This window comes from Lactuca saligna, chromosome 7, assembly GCF_052625555.1.
Source record: "Lactuca saligna cultivar CGN05327 chromosome 7, ASM5262555v1, whole genome shotgun sequence".
In the NCBI taxonomy this organism is placed as follows: Eukaryota; Viridiplantae; Streptophyta; class Magnoliopsida; order Asterales; family Asteraceae; genus Lactuca; species Lactuca saligna.
The window spans coordinates 145,438,283-145,457,836 of record NC_136423.1 but is presented as its reverse complement, the minus strand read 5'-3'; the positions used below and the strand labels follow the sequence as shown (position 1 = coordinate 145,457,836).

The window sequence follows — 19,554 nt, the reverse complement described above, 5'->3', positions numbered from 1 at the left end:
AGTTGAATCCCCTGATGAAGTTGCTTTTGTTATAGCTGCAAGATCAAGGGGGAGAGAAAGAGAGAGAGAGAGAGAGAGAGAGAGAGAGAGAGTGGGCCCCCTATTTTTATTTTATATATATAAATATTTATAGAAAAAAAGAAAAGTGGAAAATAAATATAATAAGGGCAATTTAGTCTTTTCAATTTATTGAAGGATCAAAATCACAAGCAAACTACCTCAAAAGGACCACCAATCCAAAAAAATCATAGTTTGAACTAAAACCCCAAAAAATTGCATACCACAGGAACCATTTTACACGATTTTCTTTTCCAATCTTACTACATATGAATAATGTTGAAAATTGTTACCTTTTTAAATATATATATTTAGAAACAAACGTGCCTAGTGCGGCAGTGCCTACTAGAAACAAAGAAATATCTTGGCTTTTTTTTTTTTTTTTTTTTTTTTCAATGGGCGCTTAGAAACAAAGAAACAGTTGTTTAACATCAAATCTTGAAAGTTAAAAAGTTTAAACTATTATTTAATTATATTTAGACATCTGGTTAGATGCCATTGTCTTCAAAAACAACCAAAACCATAGAATATACCCTTTGAACAAAATCGATCCATTAAGTCATTAACACCATATAGAACATAATCAAACCCAGTAGGTATGGATTCAAATCAATCAAACAAAAAAGGCTTAAATTACATTAACACAAAGAGACTTTCAATACACACATAATCAATATCGAAGGATTCATGAATGATTAACGAATACACAGAAAACAAGACTGGTGTTAAATTACAGTAAGCCAAGCAAAGCCCAAACTGGGAAGACAAATAAGAGGACGATACCAATGGAATTGGAAATTCCGTTGCTTTTGGTGAATGCATTCCTGAATCCTCCAGAAGCTCTGATGTGTTCTTGAAGCAAATAGCATCCGATACCCAAACAAACAATCACTCCGATCCAACCTGATCTCACATAGCCGGCGACGAAGCTTGGAGCTACCACAACCAGTAGGAGCAAAGATCCCGGTAATTCTAGATATTCTGCATTTTTCAGAACAATCGTGATGAGCTTTGATTTCATGAAAACGAAATTGATTGAAAACAGAAACGGAGTTTTTTAGATCACATCGGATCAAATTGGGGATGAGTGAAATCGAAATCGAAACCGAAACCGAAACCGAAACCGAAACCGGATTGTATTATGAATTATTTATGTAACTAGACCTGGATAATGTTCACGGAAGAAGAGACGCAATACGACTCCGGCTAAAGTGATCCATTTCCCGATATCTCCGCTGAAAAAACGAACAATTTGATTAAAACTGGAAGAAGATGAATAGAGAGACAATTTTCGATCATCGGATACGTTACTGCAAAATTCCGAAGAGCCAGTTAGGAAGAGTCAAGAAGATGTAAGGAACTAAAAGTGCAGTTAGCATGTTCGTCCTCCAGTTTGTTCGATCTAGAATCAGCAAATAACTGTAAACACAACACATCAAGCAAAAATTAATTACGATCTGTTCAAAATCAAATAAACTCGACACTGATGATGAAGATGAAATTTATTTTACTTACATGGCAGCGAAGCAAGCGAACCACTGAAGACTGGTAGTAATGAAACCACCGGTGACTCCGAGCTTCATGACATGATCGGCTAATTTCATGGTAGCATCTCCGATTTCTTTCAAATCTGAGTTGATTAACTTGGATGCTGCTTCAGATGCAGTTGGATCAGTTGTCATCCTGAGGTAATTCTTTGTTCCCTTGAACATGCTGTTGAAATTTCTTTTGATCTGTGATGAATTTGGAGGAAGAAAACTTGATTTCAAGGATGAGATTTGTGGAGGAGGGGGAGCGGAGATATAAGTAGGATCTTAGAGCAAATTTACGCACAGTTATAAAATCATAAAACAGTCGAAAATATGAGATGTTAATTGTTAAATGTAATTTATACAAATCGTCCTTTATGTATGTTGAAATTTACAATATCATCCTTTAAATAGTTTTATTATCTGAAAAGTCCTTAAATTTTTTTACATAGTTTTTCTTTAACTCCCTCAACTTTCAAGATAAAACTATTGGTTTATAATTTATATAAACTTAACAGATGGAGCCTTAAGTTAGATGATCTAAAAGTTAAATAAATTTTTAAGAGTTGGGATTCATAATTTTATGTGTATTACAAGTATGATTTTTGTAATTTTCTCAATTTAATAATATTATTATAATGCTATATTTGTCTTTTCAATTTCGAATTCCAACCAATGTCGAGATGACATACAACAAAAGGAACATGGTTAAGAGATAAGGTCAAATTCGCTTAGGTGTGCGAATTCAATCCAACTTAATATGTGGTTTTCTTGATGTATTAATCATCATAAATAAACAGTTTTTAGTTGGAATTTTAATTGAAAGCAATTCTTCTTACTTTCATTCGTAGATGCGTAGTTTTTATTTGTGTATGTGTTAGTCTGTTAGATATAATAGCTTAGAATTTAATTGTTACATGACAAAATAGCTGATAGTTAATAAAAAAAATAATATTTAATAAAATTAGTTGATAGATGTAAAATGATATAAATCGATTTTTAGAAGAACATGTTTTTTTCTAATTAATAAATGATATATTTGAAATATTAAAAAAAAATCTTGAAAATGTAATCTAAATAGCAATCTTATAAATTACTTGTTGATTTGTCGAACATAATAATTTAAAAAAACTCAAAAAAAAAAATCTAACATATTAGATAGCTGTAAACACGGCAAACAAAGTTTAAGAGGATATTTTGGATAATTTTTAAAATGATTTTTTAAATTTTTGGTTTTTTTTTAAAAACTAAAAGTTTAAAAAGCTTTTTGTCAATTATAAAAATCCTTTTAAAATAACTTTTTGGCAAAAAGAAAAAATTATGGTTTTAAAAATCACAATTTGTGACTTTTGGTGACTTTTGGCTTTTTAGTATTTGTTCATTTGAAAGCTAATCCAAACACATTTTAAAACCTATTTTTGAAAAAAAAAATTATAAGTCAAAAAGTTCTTTTTGTTAAAAATAACTTTTTAAGTTAAAAAGCAATCTCAAACACACCTTAAGTATTCACTAAACTAGTTGGAAGTTTTTAAAACTAAATTTATCTAAAAATTAAAAGTTAAAATCTCTAAAATCCTAAAAGCTCTAGAAAACTATTTGAAGTAACTTATTAAAATTTTGTTTTAAGTATAAAGTCCGAATAAAGCTTTTCCTTTAATTTATTATTTAAAAAGAACTTATACTAATCTAATATTAACATGGAAAAATTGTCACTTTTTACTATACATGTGTTTGAATTTTATGCAAATAACAATCTCTTTTAGATAGATTATTATTGGAATAAACACATGTGATATTTGGAATTAACAAATTTCCATAAAAAAAAATGTTACTTTTGTAATATTTACGTTATTCTACTGTAATTTTATTTCATTTTCTCTAATGTAGTTTTATTTCATTTTCTCTATTTAACTATATATTTTCTCTATCCAATAAATAATATTATCCTATAATCATTATTGGGTTGCGGGGATACAAAGGAAGCAACATAGACAGAACATAAGCAATATTAAAATGATCTTATAATCCAATTGAGGATCCAAGTTTAACCAAATCTGATACAACTAAAATAAAAAAAACATAATAATGAATACATACCCTTGTAGTCATTTGAAATCTTCATAGTTCTTGATGGAGAGGATGCAAAGAGCCAAAACCAAAACCCTTTTTTCGTAGTCGCATCCAAAATGCAGATCAGCATCCTTGACACATCTAGATCAGATGAACACACTGAACACCAAAGCTGATTCTTGATTCATCGTTAACGCACCACATCTTTGAGCTTTGGGAGATTTTCGAGATTGGGAAGAGGGTACCCGAATTTAGGGTTGGAAATCACTTGCATTTCATTCATAAGGCTACTTTATTTATAGGGAGAGTTTTGAACCTTGTAAGATAATTACTTGGTCACTAAATAATTATCCATAATTTTCGTAATTTTTCTAAATATCTGACTTCCATATCTTTACACTTGAACCGCTTAAGTCTATAAGTTTCTTATTAATTAATTAACAAACTAAACCCTAATCAAACTCTCATATCATTTGATGCTAAACATTTGTCCTTATTTATATATATATATATATATATATATATATATATATATATATATATATATATATATATATATAAAGAGAGAGAGAGAGAGAGAGAGAGAGAGAGAGAGAGAGTAAGTAGTGGTAGACACAAGACAAAATATCATGGTTATCACATATGATTTTAGAGGTGACACGACAAAATAATTTACATAATGCTGCAATATTTGAGGGGTTTCATCGGCCACCTCAAGAAGTTTTTTAATTTTAAATAAAAAATAACATGATATTAAATACTAAAATGACAAATATGTCTCACATGAGGTGTATGTTACCAAGTGAACTAAAAAAACAAAAGTTAAAATGAGCGATCAAATCTGCAATGAAGGTTAAATTTTGAATTAAATGAGAAAATATGGACTAAACTTGTATTTGTTAGTAAATAACATGGACCAAATTTACAATTTATTCCAGTGTTTTTAGATATTTTTTAGTTGAATAGCGTTTGTGGGGTTCAAACTTTCGTCAACCACAATCCCAAAAGGGAAGGGACCTTTAGTTTTAGTTTAATCCAAAATTAGTTGTTTTTTTCTTCTCTTTCCATTTGCACTGCATATTGACAAAAAATTATACCCTAAAGTCACTTCCCATAACAAATTTGGAGCTTCAACCCATGCACAATGAATCAAACTTATTAATCGGATTCGAATCAAAGAAAGAAAAAGGCTCACATTACATAAATACAAACGGACCTTCAATGCACACATCAATGGAAGGATTCTTGTTATCGAATACACAGAAATCACAAAACATCTCAGAATATTAACCCGATTATAGCCCAGACAGGGAAGACGAACAAGAGAACGATACCGATGGTGTTGGAAATACCATTGCTCTTGGTGAAAGCGTTCTTGAATCCTCCAGAAGCTCTGATGTGTTCTTGAAGCAAGTAGCATCCGATAACCAAGCAGACAATCACTCCGATCCACCCTACTCTGACGTAGCCGGCGACGAAGTTTGGAGCTACCACAACCAAAAGGAGTAAAGATCCCGGCAACTCTAGGTATTCTGTATTTTTCAGAACAATCGTAATGAGATTTGGTTTCAAATTAATGAAATTCATTGCAATCGATTTCAATTGAAAACCTAAATTACGGATTGTATTATGGTTTAGGTAACTAGACCTGGGTAATGTTCACGGAAGAAGAGGCGCAATACGACTCCGACTAAAGTGATCCATTTCCCGATGTCTCCGCTGAAAAATTACGAAACAAATTTATGATTAAAACACGAAGAATGATGAATCGAGAGACAAATTTCGGTTATCGGATCGATACTTTACTGCAAAATTCCGAAGAGCCAGTCAGGAAGAGTCAAGAAGATGTAGGGGACCAAAAGTGAAGTGAGGATCTTCGTCCTCCAGTTTGTTCGATCGAGTATCAGCAAATAACTGTAACACAACACATCAAGCAAAATTTGTCAATTTAGATCCAATTAAAATCAAATAGTTTAACACGACGAACTGAAGAAGATGATGCGATCATGCGAAGCTAGTGTTGTACTTACATGGCGGCGAAGCAAGCGAACCATTGAAGGCAGGTAGTGATGAAACCACCGCTGACTCCGAGCTTGATGACATGATCAGCCAATTTCCTCGTAGCTTCTCCGATATCTTTCAAATCGGAGTTGATTAATTTGGAAGCTGCTTCTGATAGAGTTGGATCAGTCGACATCCTCAAGTAATTCTTAGCTCCCTTCATCGTGATCTCTATGAATTAAACGTGATGAATGAGATTTGTGGAAGAGGAAGAGCCGAGCTATATAAGTAGGAACTGAGGTCAAGAGTACACACGGTGATACTTCTTGACATCATAATTAATGCTGTAATAAAGCCGTCGACATGATATTTTCAATTTTTCATAAATAATTTACAAAAATTGCCCTTTTGTTTATTGGTTTATGATATCAACCCACCAATTAGTTTTATTACCACAATAGTGCTTCAAATCTAGTGCTCATGAAGAAACGGTCCAACCACTCAATTCAATTCGAATCCAATCCAAAATTAATATGTTTATTGGGATTTTTTACTCACTAAGTTAAGTTGACAACAATGTTTTAAAAACCGATCTTTTAGTTGAACCAGTAGGATGATTGATTACCGATTCAACCGATTCGATTGTCGGTTCAATTGGTGTGCCCGTCGGTCTATATGTGGCAGTGTCTATTCAATTTGTTTTGGAAATGAGTTGTTTTTTAACAGACTAAGGGACTGTTTTGCAGGATCTGAATTTTTAAGTTCTGAATTTTTAAGAGGTTTGAATTTTTAAGAGGGTCTGAACTTTTATTATCTAAATTTTTAACATGTTGTTTGGTTGGAACCTCTGAATTGTTGTGCTGAATTATAAAAATGATCATTTTACCCTTCTTTATTATTTATTGTAGAATTATAAAAACACCATACAAAATCCAAAATTAAACATAACTCAAAAATTAAACAAATCAAACATAAATATTTGATAAATCTACCCAACTATATCAATCAAAATTGCATTGTTTTTGAATGATATTGCTATAACTAAATAGTTTTTTACAAAATACAATGGTGTGATCAGATCTGTATGATGCTATAATAAAGAAATCAATAAAAAAAACATTGGGATTTCAAACAAACAAATGATACAAACAATTTTTATCATAGTAAAAACTCATTCATTATCACCCTTCTTGATAGCATCCATATGGAATCCTTGGTCATTATCAATAGCCTATATCAACCAAACAAATGATAAGAACAGTTTTTATCATCTAATGTTTCTTTTCTACAAAAAGATTAAAGACAAACAAATTTAAATAAATTAGAAATTGAAACAATTTCATTGAGGCATTTCATTGAATTGTTCATATGCAAGTAAAATAAACATGGAAACCGATTTCATACAAATATCAAATTAACAAAACCATAAAGATGATAACGATTTCAACATTAAAACATTATAAGGGTTATTTGGAATTCAATTTTAAACTCCGTGGAAATTGATTTCCAATTCGGAGAAGAAAAGCTTATCGATAGCGTAGATGGAGGATAGCGTTGGAGTGACAGTGATGGCGGAGGAAAGCACTGGAGTGGCAGAGGAAGGCATTGGGGTGGCCGAAGTTGGGGTTCGATGTACCTTAGTTGCCTTGACCGACGACGACGATGAGGAAGGAGCAGACGATAGCGGTTGGAGTGCGAGGGGAAGAAGGAGGCGACGAACCGACGGTTGGAGAGGAGGAAGAAGCAGCACCGATGATGTTTGCCGGGGAGAAGAAGATCGCTTCAAGAAGAAACGAGGTGTGCGTATTGAAGAAAAGGGGGAGGCATGTTTTATCAGGGCACATAAATCTTTTATTCTTTTTCAAATGCGGTTGTATGTCTAATTTTTAAGAGGCATTTATAAAATTAAGAGATGTTTTATAATAGGCTACCAAACATAGCATATCTGAATTTTTAAGAGGTTACCTCTTAATTTTTTAATTAAGAAGTAAACAAACAACCCCTAAGTAAAATCCAAATATTTAAGTCTAATAAATTGGTTCAAACAGATTTTTACCATAAATATTACATCGCTTCAATCCTATTTTTGAAGAAACCGTTCGGTTTGGTCGGTCTAGAAATTAGTATAAAACGATCATTGTTGAACTGTTATCGTCTTCAGTTTTCGGTCGGTCGGTTCGAACGATTTTTTAAAATATTGGTTGACAACCAAATTAAATAGTTTAGTTATATGAGTATTAGCGTATATGTTTATATTGTATGTTATATTGTGTAGTATTATATAGTTTATTTCAGTTTGCTTAGTTAGAACAATAGCCCAAATGTATTATATTGTTTATTTATATTCTCATATCAATGCAAAGTAGACTAAGGAAAATATTACACACGTCTTTATGGCATCCGAGCCCTAAAGAGCTCCTCTTAAAAGCATAATCTTCGGTTGCACACTTACGACCACCCTTATTCGTTGCTTACTTCTGTCGGCCGTTCATCTCTTTTTCTCTCTTTCTCTCTCTCTCTCTCTCTCTCTCTCTCTCTCTCTCTCTCTCTCTCTCTTTCTTTTCTAGTTCTCAAATTGTTGTGTCACCATGTCAAGCTCCTCTGACAACAACAACCCTCTCGCTACCAAAATGAAGCCATATTCATCACTAATATCAACACATATGTTCCTATTATTCTTGATTTGAACCAACTCAATTATGATTCATAAAAGGAATTATTTCAGCTGTACCGGTGGTGTTGTTGGATACTTGAACGGAACGTCCAAACCCACTAATGATGATGACACTGAATGGGAGATCATTGATTCTATTTTTAAGATGTGCATCTATAGAACTTTAACTTAATCTTTTCTCAATATGGTACGCTTCTAGGGAAAGAGTGGTAGCACGAAGATGGTGGTGGCAGTCGCATGCGGTTGTTTGGTCATTAGAAGTGCCAAGGGGAAATTTCTTAATTGCAAGGGTTGTGGATGGTTAGAATGCAAAGATCCTTCTAAGGATTAGAAGTTGGAGTGAAGATTCACCAGTTCTGGTTAAGGGTTATAGTATTTGTCATTAGCATAAAGGGCTTAAGGATTCAATGTTGTATCATGGAAATTGATTGGGATTATCGGGCTTGATGAGGTTTAGGGGAGTATTTATGTAGATTTTAAGAGTTGTGCGGTCATCGAGATTGGCTAGTAATGGAACGCTGGAATTTGTAAGCTCAGGATGTCGACAATTTGAATTGCAAGGATACGAGATGTATTGGTAATCCATCAAATTTTATGGATTGGAAGGTCGCAGTCGAACCCAAGTAGGGGAGAATCGTTGATCTAAGGGATTGCACAAGGAGGATGTTCTGGTTTCGTTACATATCCGTAGTAACGCTTAACGAGTATGTGGATGGATCCAGGTTGAGGGTAGTGTTAGGGCCTCTCTGCCTATTCTTGTTTGATTAAGGCTTGGGTTTCGTAGCATGACCCGAATACCCGATTGGGATATAGTTAGATGTAGGTTCAACTCACATCGAATTTGGTCGGTATGGTAGAGGTGTGGTAAGACCATGGTTGGTGACCATGGCTAAATTGAAGTGTTGTAAGACTATGTGGTAGCCTGGTAGCTGGACTAGGAGAGAGACTGGCAGTCTCAATAGTGGATTGGGGATTTAATATCCCAGTACATCGAAAGGTCGCTGAGGATCAGAGGGTTTTAGGGGAAATGCAAGTACAAGTCCTTGGTTTCAGGGTATGAGTTATGTACCAAGTTGGCTTTTGGTCGAGACTTGTGTTGGGATTCATTAGTCCATATATGCAATATCTTTACTTCAACAAGTTATGTAATAAGGAATTTGTATGCCAAGGGCATCATTTGAAAGGTTTAGGGTAAAAAAGGATTCTTTTAGTTTTGATGGTAGAAAAAGGCTCTTGTGATTGTGTTTTAGATTGGTTCCACCTGTGTGGGGGTCAGGAAAGTATAGGATTCCGGAATGTTAGCAATGGCGTGTTGGTTCGGCGGCTATAGGAGCATTGTTTTGTTCAGCACTAGAGGTTTTGTTCGGAACATTGGTTCCCATGAGGGTGGTAAGGAGTCATTTCGAGGACGAAATCTAATTTAATTAGGGTAGAGTTGTAACACTCTATTCGAGATCCTTTCCTAATACGGGACTGGGACCTGAAGATTGGCTATCACAAGGTTTAGAGCCTTTGGGAAAGAGAGAGGTAGACCCCTTTGGTTGTGGGTAATGTATACTAGTTTTTTCTTCGGCCATGACATGGTTAAGCCTCACCACGGCGTAGTGATAAGCTTTTGAGCGTGGGAGTTTAATGACCCACCACGGTGTGGTGATTTTTGCCATGGCGTGGTGGTGGTTGTTGGAGAAAAACCCTAAAGTTTAAGGCTTTAATCCTATTTAAACCCCTTAACCCCTCATAGTCTCCTTCCCATCAGCCTCCATTTCTCCAAATCATCCCTTGCAAACCCTAGATGCCTTGTATGAGTTTTTGGCCTCCAAGTGTGTGTGTTTGGTGCTTGTGAAGGAAGAATGTGGTGGAAGATCTTATCAGGAATCCAAAGCAATGTAGGTCTAAGAGTTTATCTTCCTCAAGCATCTCAAGAAGGTATAAACTCTTCATCTTGATGAGTTAGTTGATAGATCTATGGATTTAACCTACTTTTCTCCATGCCTTGTTGTTTTGGAAGGTTGAATCTCATAAAGCTTGCAACTTTACGAATCTACAGGAGGTTTGGAGCATTTGGCGCTTTGGATCTGATTTAGATTTGAGTTTTGAGGCCATGCATGGAATCTTAGCCCTTTTGCGCTAATTTGACCTAATAAGAGTGCATGACATGCATTGGACATGTATGTCTGAAAATCACAAATTTTTATGATGTGTTTGGTGTTAGAGACTCTTATGCAGCTTTTGGACAAGTAACCTTATGGATTGAGTGATTATTGCTTAATCCATGTAGTGTTTTGGACCTTAAAGTTGAGATATATACACTTTGGAGGGTTCTATTGGATAAAGTTGGAAAATTTATCCATTTAGACCCTATTATGGACCATATCTGAGTTGGAGACCCTTTAGGATCGAAGAAAATGGATGAGTGTGTTAAGCTACTAAAAATCCAGTTACCACGGCGTAGTAAGGCCACCACAGCGTGCTAGCAGGACTGGTTGCGACTATTTTGTCGTTTTCAACACCATGGCGCGGTAAAGGGCTACCACGACGTGGTGGTCAGCTAAGTAGGGTCTTTTTGACTTTTTGTCCATTTGACCTAGTTTGACCCATGGGGTATTTTGGGTATTGTGGATAGTTAGGCGTCGGTTAGAGCTGAGATTCAGAGTCGGGAGCTCATCAGTTATTGTTTAGATTTAGAGGTGAGTCTCCTCACTATTCTCATGGGTCGAAAGCACATATGCCGACACACTAGGTTCTTATATGTTAGATATCTTTGTGACCCTTGCATGGTATGTTGGGCTAAGCCCATTTGTATGTTGGGCTAGGCCTATTGTGTGACGGGCTAGGCACATCTGTATGTTGAGCTAGGCCTATTATATGTTAGGTAGGTGTTAACTATCTTAGTGACTTTTGCCTTTGTATGATTAGGTTGGGGCCATTGATCTGGCAGGGCTAGGCCCATTATGGTGGGTTGGGCACAATATATAGGGTTAGGCCCAATATAAAGGTTAAGCCCAATGGTATGTATAGTATGTGGTATTTTTGGGAACTCACTAAGTTTTGTGCTTACGATTTTATGGTTATAGTTTCAGGTACTTCCGGTTCGAAAAGGGAGGGTCCGGATTGATGGCAGCGCATCCACCCGTGTTCTGCATTATGATGATTTTGGAATTGTATTTTGATAACTGTTCTCTTATAAGTACATTTGAATATTTATAAAAAAGGATAATAAATGTTTGACTTAAAAATAATTAATGTTTTGGTTGAATTAAATATGAAATTTTACTTCACAATTTTTTGGACGTTATAGTGTTATTAAGGAAAGTGAAATGTTATTAGATGTCCACCACTATCAATATCAATCTATGAAGAGTCTTGTGTAAGTGAGAGATTGAAAGATATTTATGTCCGAGAATCATTATAGAATGATATTACTAATGACATACGTGTTGGATTAAGTGTCTAAGCCCATAACTATAATTAGTATATACTTAAATTAATAGTAACACATTCCTTTTAGGTTGCCCTCAAGACTAGCAACTAGACATGATGATTTTTGGAGAGAGAGGTTGATTTATTATTTGATTAATAAATCGAAATAAATAATTTGTTAATATATTATGAGAATAATATATTAACTAGAAATAGTAATATTTAATTAACATTTAATCAGAAATTAATTAGAATTAATTTTAGCATTAAAAGAATTCATTAAAAGTGCAGGGACTAACATGCAATTGTTTAATAGTTGAGTAAGAGGCAATCTAGACCCATCCATACATCTTGGACATTTTCTTAATGCCAAAGGGATTCTAGAATAATTCCTGGTGGATAAACAGGAAGGTGGATAATTACCCGGTTTAAGATAATTTCGGATTTGGGCTTATTTAGGGTTTCTTGACTGCACTATAAATACAACCATAACCCTAAGAATTTCAGACACTCACTCTTTTGAAGAGATAGCCAAAATTCCTAGCGTCTCTCGTCTCTCTCAATCATCTTCCTTTGCTAGTATTGGGTGTGAACCACTAGAGGCGTGACAATTGTGACGTTTGCTCTCAAGGCTTTAACAACACAATGATTTTCATTATTATTACAAAATAACAATCAATGTATGATTCTCCTAACCCTATTTTTGTATTTTTCGAAAATATGCTAGTGTTCTAGGGTTTCTATTTTGTTGTTCAAAGTTGTATGTTCAATTAGAAAAAACATATATCAAGTATTAGGGTTACATGCACACGTAGAATTTATATGTTTTGCATAGTACCCATCGTTATGATCATATAGGGTGACACCTTATAGCAAGTTACTACTAATTGATTATTTATTAGAGTAATGTTGAGTATTAATAAATATCAACACTTGTATTTAATTGAAAAAAATATTATTTTACGAAAATAGTATTTTACCAACATATTGAGAATTATTGTTTCAAGAAAATAATAATAAAGGAGAATATGAAAGCAGTTATATATATATGATGTAAATATGTATGTTATGTACAACATATTGGATACTTAAAGTAAGTCTTTAGTTGAGATCTAACTACTTGTTACATGGTTAAGGGAAGAACACATCTTGTTACTAAAGCCGAAATGGCTAGTAGAAGAAAGAGATGGAGTGTCGTCTTGTATCTTACACTTCCATACTCTTTCTTTCATGTTATACTTTCATTTATGTGATTCTTGACTTTGGTACTGACTTTCTTTGCTATGACACTCTCACAGTGTTCTGTATGGGTTCCATGGTCTTTTCATGGTCTTTCATATAAGTGTCATGATCCTCCCATGTTATTCCATACAAGTGTCATGGTCCGCCCATGGTCTTTCATGCTAAAGTCACAAAGAAAGTCTACCAACCTACATAATATAATGAGAAGGCTCACCTCACACTCGAAGGTAGGTACACTAACTCATACATACGTGAAATTTCGAAGACCACCGTCTCCGATGAACCAAGGTTCAAATTTCGAAGAAGGGCAAGTGATTGACCCATCACAAGATTTTGGCAAGAATTGGCGGCATTTCAACCGGAAAAGACGAAGTCATTCTTGTCGGAAAATGTAGGTGGTGGGTAAAGGCGTCACGGGGGCCGGTGGAAGTGGGGTGGTGAGCCCTTGTCATGTTAAGACAAAACTTTATGAATGGTTCTTATAGTTTGTAAAATATGATTTTGTCCTCACATGCACATGTTATATGTTAATAATAAGGATTTTCTATAAAAAGTTTTAAAATCACCCCAACCATCATTGAGCCAAATGAAACTAAGGATTAAACTTGATGTTTTAGGAAATTATAATACCTGTTTATGAAGATTTGTCTTTAGTTTATAAGTATAAATATAATGCAAATATAATCTTTGAAAATATTAAAACACCAAGAATTCATTAGCGGTTTTTGCTTTGACTGATGTGAGGAAGAAGATAAAGAAAAAGATCTCTATTTTAAACAATTTTAATTTTTGATGTTGTATAAGCCGGTGCCATAGGGCTTTTGAAGAATAGACATCAACAAATATCTACTTTTCGCTTGGGGCTTCTGCTGGAAACCAAAAGATAAGTTGACTTCATTTTTAGTTATTTTACTCATATTCATTTTGTATGTTATTATTTTCAATGACGATTTGTCATTATTCATATTCATGGTATTGGTAATTGTTAATTACTATGAGTTTAGATATGTAAAATAATTAAATAAAGCAAATATCATTACTACTTTAATTTCAGATAAAAAAAATAAAGATTAAACTATTACTTTATATAAAGTTTATAGTTGCATTTGTAAAGCTAGACAACTGAAATATATTTTTTAAGATGACAAGATTAAGAATATCTTTAATAGTTAACTTATGTTAGAGAACGTCCATAATAATAACAGTCTTTGAAGAGGATTTTTATGAAAAATATCTAAAGAAAAACAACATTATTGATTTCCTACAATTAGATAGCCTTTTCAAAATCTTATTTTATAGAATATTGTTATATGTTGGTAGAGTATCTCCAATACATTTTATTTTATTATTATTATTATTATTTTTAGTTTTTTTTTACTATTTGTTTGACCAACTAACATCGATCAGCATTGGATATGATAGTTTATTATTATTATTATTATTATTATTATTATTATTATTATTATTATTATTATTATTAGTCATTTAATATATATATATATATATATATATATATATATATATATATATATATATATATATATATATATATAGAGGTGGGTTCAATTGAGAAAATAAAAAATGTTGAGAATGAAGGAATCATTTTCAACCAATCATTTATCTAACATGTTCAAATTAAAAAAAATACGCGTGTCCATTTTCATTAAGGGTATCTTTGTAAATTAGCAACTTTTTTACATAGAACTTACATGTTCGTGTTATCAGGTTCCAATTTGATGATATCTTTATATCGTTTGAATCGAATATGAGGAATTCATTATCAAGATTATTTTCTTTATATAACTCGTTAGCAATTATACGTTTTCATTCCATTAATCGTGAAGTTTTGCATCTGTGTTTCAGTTTTCTACTTCTTTATCAGCTTCCGATTTGATCAGGTATGTATATCGTTTGAATCGGATAGATCGGAGTTATTTATATAACTCGTTAGCAATTATACGTTTTCATTCAATTAATCGTGAAGTTTCGCATCTGTGTTTCAGTTTTCTACTTCGTTTTGAGTTTCCGATTTGATCAGGTATGTATATCGTTTGAATCGGATAGATCGGAGTTCATTATCAATATTATTGCTTTTTATAATTTATTTTGAATTACGCTTATTATATTCCTTTTGGAGTTGTTTCATCGGAGTTCATTATCAAGATTATCAAGTTTCGAATATGTATTGGAGTTATTTCACCTGATTTTTGTTAAGTAGTTTGAGATATTTATTTCATCAGTTATATCGTTGTAGTTTTTACGTTCTATACTGAGAGAGATTGCTTAATTACATCATATGATCATATATGATTTAAGTTTCTTTCGGATATTTTGTACGTTGAGGTGAGATATATTCGAAATTAACCAGGTTTTCATATTTACGATTTTTTTTTTGAGATATATTCGATATTAAGATTGTTTTTGTTTATGTATATAGATCATTTGGTGTATTATGTCGAATTCTAGTGTTATTGATGGTGATTTGTATTCTTCTATGAGTGAGAGTGAAGAAAAAGATGTTGAGAACTTATTTTTTGAAGGTATCAGTTATTGAATTATTTTGTTGTTTTTAATTTTATTGATTATCATTTATTTACATATGAATATGTTAATATGAATAAATTGTTGTCTTATTCATATATGAATAAACGTGTCATAATTGTAATTTCGAATTTATTATTTTTTTCTTTTTATTCATATATGAATTAGTTATGTTTTATTTACGTATGAATATGTTAAAATGAATAAATTGTTGTCTTATTCATATTATGAATAAATGTGTATTAATTGTAATTTCGAATTTATTATTTTTTTTCGTTTTATTCATATATGAATAAGTTATGTTTTATTATATATATTTTGAATCCTCATGAATTTTATGTATTCATATATGAATGTTTTTTGTTTTATTTATATGAGTTTTATGTATTCATATATATATATATATATATATATATATATATATATATATATATATATATTATTGTTTTATTCATGCATTATTATTTTAGGTGGTGAATCTTCAAGTTCAGTACATGATGCACAATATTTTGATGATATAATTGGAGAACATGTCTATAAGCCAGATGTTCCTGTTCAACTTATTCCTTTTAAGGGTTTAATTTTCAAATCATTAAAGTTGGCTATCAAAATGTATTCTGAGTATGCTGAAATTGGTGGTTTTGATGTTAGACTGAGCACACAGTCAAGGTTTGATAACAAGATTATAAAGAAGAAACATGTTATATGTAATCGTAGTGGTAAACAGAAAAAGAAATCTTGTGACACATTAGGTACAGGTGGTGTTATGAGGAAACGAAATTCAAATTCAAGAGCTATTGGTTGTCAAGCAAAGATTATATTTGAATCTGTATATGGAACTCTAGATTATAAAGTTTTTCAGTTTGATGAACTTCACAACCATCCACTTGAGAAGAGAAGCGATTTAAAAAAGGCGAGACAAATGTCATATTCAGAAAAAGAGTTTATTGTGCGTGCTTCCACATCAAAATTAGGTCCAACTATGGCTCATAAGTTGAGGGCAAGTCTGAGAGGTGGGTATGAGTTTGTAAAGCCCAAAGTAGTTGACTATAAAAATTTAAGGAGAGATATCAACAGGGTTATTGGTTATAAAGATGCCCAAATGATAGTAAACACAATGAATGACCATCGAGCTCACTATCCAAATTACTCATTTGAGTTTAATTGTCAAGATGATGTTTTGGACTGTATGTTTTGGGCTGATGAAATGGAGAAGGCATATTATGCTGAATTTGGTGATGTTATCTCGTTTGATGCGACTTTCTGAACAAACAAGTAAGTTATTTTATCTACTTTTGTTTATAGCTTATTCATATATAAATATTTTTATATTCACTTATTAATACATCAAAAATTGACTCTAATGAACATGTTTTTTGTGTGTTAGGGATCGAATGGTTTTTGTTCAGTTTACTGCTACTGACCATCATAAAAAATCGGTTAATGTTGGATCTGGGTTGCTAAGCAATGAAAGCATTGAGTCTTACTCTTGGTTGCTTAAAGCATTTCTTAAAACTCATGGGAAAGAACCAACATTTGTTTTAACTGATCAAGATGCTGCAATAAAACAAGCTGTTGAGAATGTGTTTCGTAATTCAAAGCACCGATTATGTATGTGGTATATAATGAAAAAGTTGAAAAAAAAGGTATTATTTTAATATATTTGAAATATATTACTTATTAGTATATTCATTTATGAATATTGATTGTTATTTTACTTATTATTATTTATTCATTTATGAATATTTTTGTTTTAATACAGATATCAGATGATTTATTTACAAACACAAACTTTAGAAAAAGGTTTTCGAAGCTTGTTTGGGACATTAATATGAAACCTGATGTTTTTGAGGTGAAGTGGGGTTTGCTTATGAAGTAATTCAATCTTGAAGACACAAGATGGGTTAAAGACATGTTTACAATACGTGATTCATGGACACCTGAATATTTTAGTGATATTCCAATGTGTGGTTTGACGAAGACTACATCGAGGTCAGAGAGTATGAATTCATTCTTTAATACATATTCAGAAAGTGGGAACTTACTTTTGAATTTCATGATGAATTACGACACTGCCATTCAAAAGCAAAGGAATACTCAACGAGAGCTTGATAGGGCATCAAAGAAAGCATCATATAAAATGCAAACACCTCGAGAAATAGAACTGCAAGCATCAAAGGTTTATACAAGTACATTATTTTTTGAGGTGCAAAAAGAAATATATAAAGCATGTTTTTTCTGTACGTACTCATATGTTGGTATTGAAGATGGTTGGGAAGTTTACATTGTGCAGCACAACAACAGTAAAAGTGATTTTAAAAATGAATTTAAGGTAATTTTACTTGTGTTTTTATGAAAAATGTAATAATATTCATATATGAATATGATAATATTCATATATGAATATCAATATTCATATATGAATATATGAATATATATGAGTGTTGATATGAGTAGTCTTATATGAATGTAAATGTGTAAATTTTGTTTTTGTATCAGGTTGAAATAAAAGTTGAAGAGAAAGAAATAAATTGCAGTTGTGAACATTTTAAGTGTATGGGTGTTTTATGCAGACATGCTTATACAATAATGATGAGATGTGGTGTTAAAGAAATTCCTGAAAGGTACATTTTGAAGAGAGGGAGAAAGGATGTGATATCAATAAATTATCATTTTAGTTCTGTTCAATCCGATTCAGGTGATTGTGAAAATGTAAAGCTAGTCAATGATTCATATTATAGTTTTGAATCATGTTTGGATATTGTAAGAGATGACAAAAAGAGATTGGCTTTGTTTGCTAAGAAACAACAAATGTTATTGAAGGAATTTGAGAGTGATTATATTTCTCGTGGATTGAAAAGCAAGACAGATGGTGAAGTCGTATGCAAGCTTTTGGGTGTTACTATTCCTATTCCAGAAGAGATTAATATTCATGTTCCTGAAGTTCAAAGCAATAAAGGTTCTGGAATCAAGAAAAGAATTCCAAGTGCAGGTGAAGTAGCATATGAAAATTCTCATAAAGAACATAGAATGTGTTCAGGATGTGGAAAGCGAGTTCCACACAATTTACGTACTTGTCCAGAAAGAGATGGAGCTGCTAAATCAGCAAAAGACAGTTAGGGATTTTTTTTTATTCATTTATGAATATATGCAGATAAAAACAATAAACAATAATATTCATGTATAAATAATACACATTTATATTGATATGGTAAATTGATATGTTGATATTTGTTTTTTAAATTACTATAAAATAAGTTATATTGATATTGTGATTTATTTATAAATGAATATAAATATGTGAAATTTGTTATACTAATAAATAAGTAATATTCATATATGAACTTTTTTATGTTAATATCTGAACTTTGTTATACTAACATATTACTTTGAACTTATTCATAATTAATATATCATATTCGTATTCATTTATGAATAAATAAAAATAAAATTTGAAAATATTTGAATATAAAAAAATAACATAAATAAGCAAACTTGTTTCTACTAATAAGTTAGTTATATTCATATATGAAATTTGTTATATTCATATATGAACTTTGTTATACTGACATATTACTCCTAATTTAATCATAAATGAAGATATCATATTCGTATTCATTTACGAATAAACATAAATAAAATTTGAAAATATTTAAATATAAAAAACTGACAGAAATAAGCGAAGTTATTTCTATTACATAATCATTCAACACAAGATAATAAAAGTTGTTCATAAGACTTTCACAAAATATTAAAACGATGTTCAACAATATTTAACAAACCATTTAAAACTTGTTTCGCAGCTTCAGTGGTATATCCGTGATTTTCATTTTTAACAAAGCTCCAAAACCCATAGACCTTACAAATTCTTTTTGTTCTTTGCTCATCCCAAGGATTATAGATAGTAATGCCTCTGGTGAACATCTGTTTTTCATTGAGTAAAATTCTTTTACCATTGGTTTTTTTGTCTTTTTTGATTGGTGACTCCTTTTTTTGCCTTCTTCGATGGATGACTACTTT

The 19,554-nt window shown here is 31.9% G+C and overlaps 3 protein-coding genes across 3 annotated transcripts; 1 reads left to right on the top strand and 2 right to left on the bottom strand.

The window, feature by feature from the left end:
• Positions 1-632: 632 nt before the first annotated feature.
• On the bottom strand, positions 633-1,890 carry LOC145005363 (cold-regulated 413 plasma membrane protein 1-like). The gene is made up of 4 exons (XM_078964443.1): positions 1,573-1,890; positions 1,369-1,476; positions 1,222-1,292; positions 633-1,038 (listed from the first exon to the last, which is right to left on the bottom strand). Exons 1-4 carry the CDS (start codon positions 1,767-1,769, stop codon positions 788-790), a joined length of 627 nt encoding a protein of 208 aa, XP_078820569.1. The 5' UTR covers positions 1,770-1,890; the 3' UTR covers positions 633-787.
• A 2,911-nt stretch (positions 1,891-4,801) lies between these two features.
• Positions 4,802-5,974, bottom strand: LOC145005549 (cold-regulated 413 plasma membrane protein 2-like). The gene is made up of 4 exons (XM_078964632.1): positions 5,687-5,974; positions 5,463-5,570; positions 5,305-5,375; positions 4,802-5,188 (listed from the first exon to the last, which is right to left on the bottom strand). The coding sequence occupies exons 1-4, from the start codon at positions 5,878-5,880 to the stop codon at positions 4,935-4,937; spliced, it is 627 nt and encodes a 208-aa protein (XP_078820758.1). The 5' UTR covers positions 5,881-5,974; the 3' UTR covers positions 4,802-4,934.
• Positions 5,975-7,198: 1,224 nt separating this feature from the next.
• Positions 7,199-18,654, top strand: LOC145007318 (protein FAR-RED IMPAIRED RESPONSE 1-like). Its single transcript, XM_078966276.1, has 9 exons — positions 7,199-7,480; positions 14,805-14,891; positions 14,978-15,031; positions 15,431-15,533; positions 16,005-16,782; positions 16,922-17,180; positions 17,297-17,396; positions 17,565-17,713; positions 18,034-18,654. Exons 1-9 carry the CDS (start codon positions 7,199-7,201, stop codon positions 18,652-18,654), a joined length of 2,433 nt encoding a protein of 810 aa, XP_078822402.1.
• Positions 18,655-19,554: the final 900 nt, after the last annotated feature.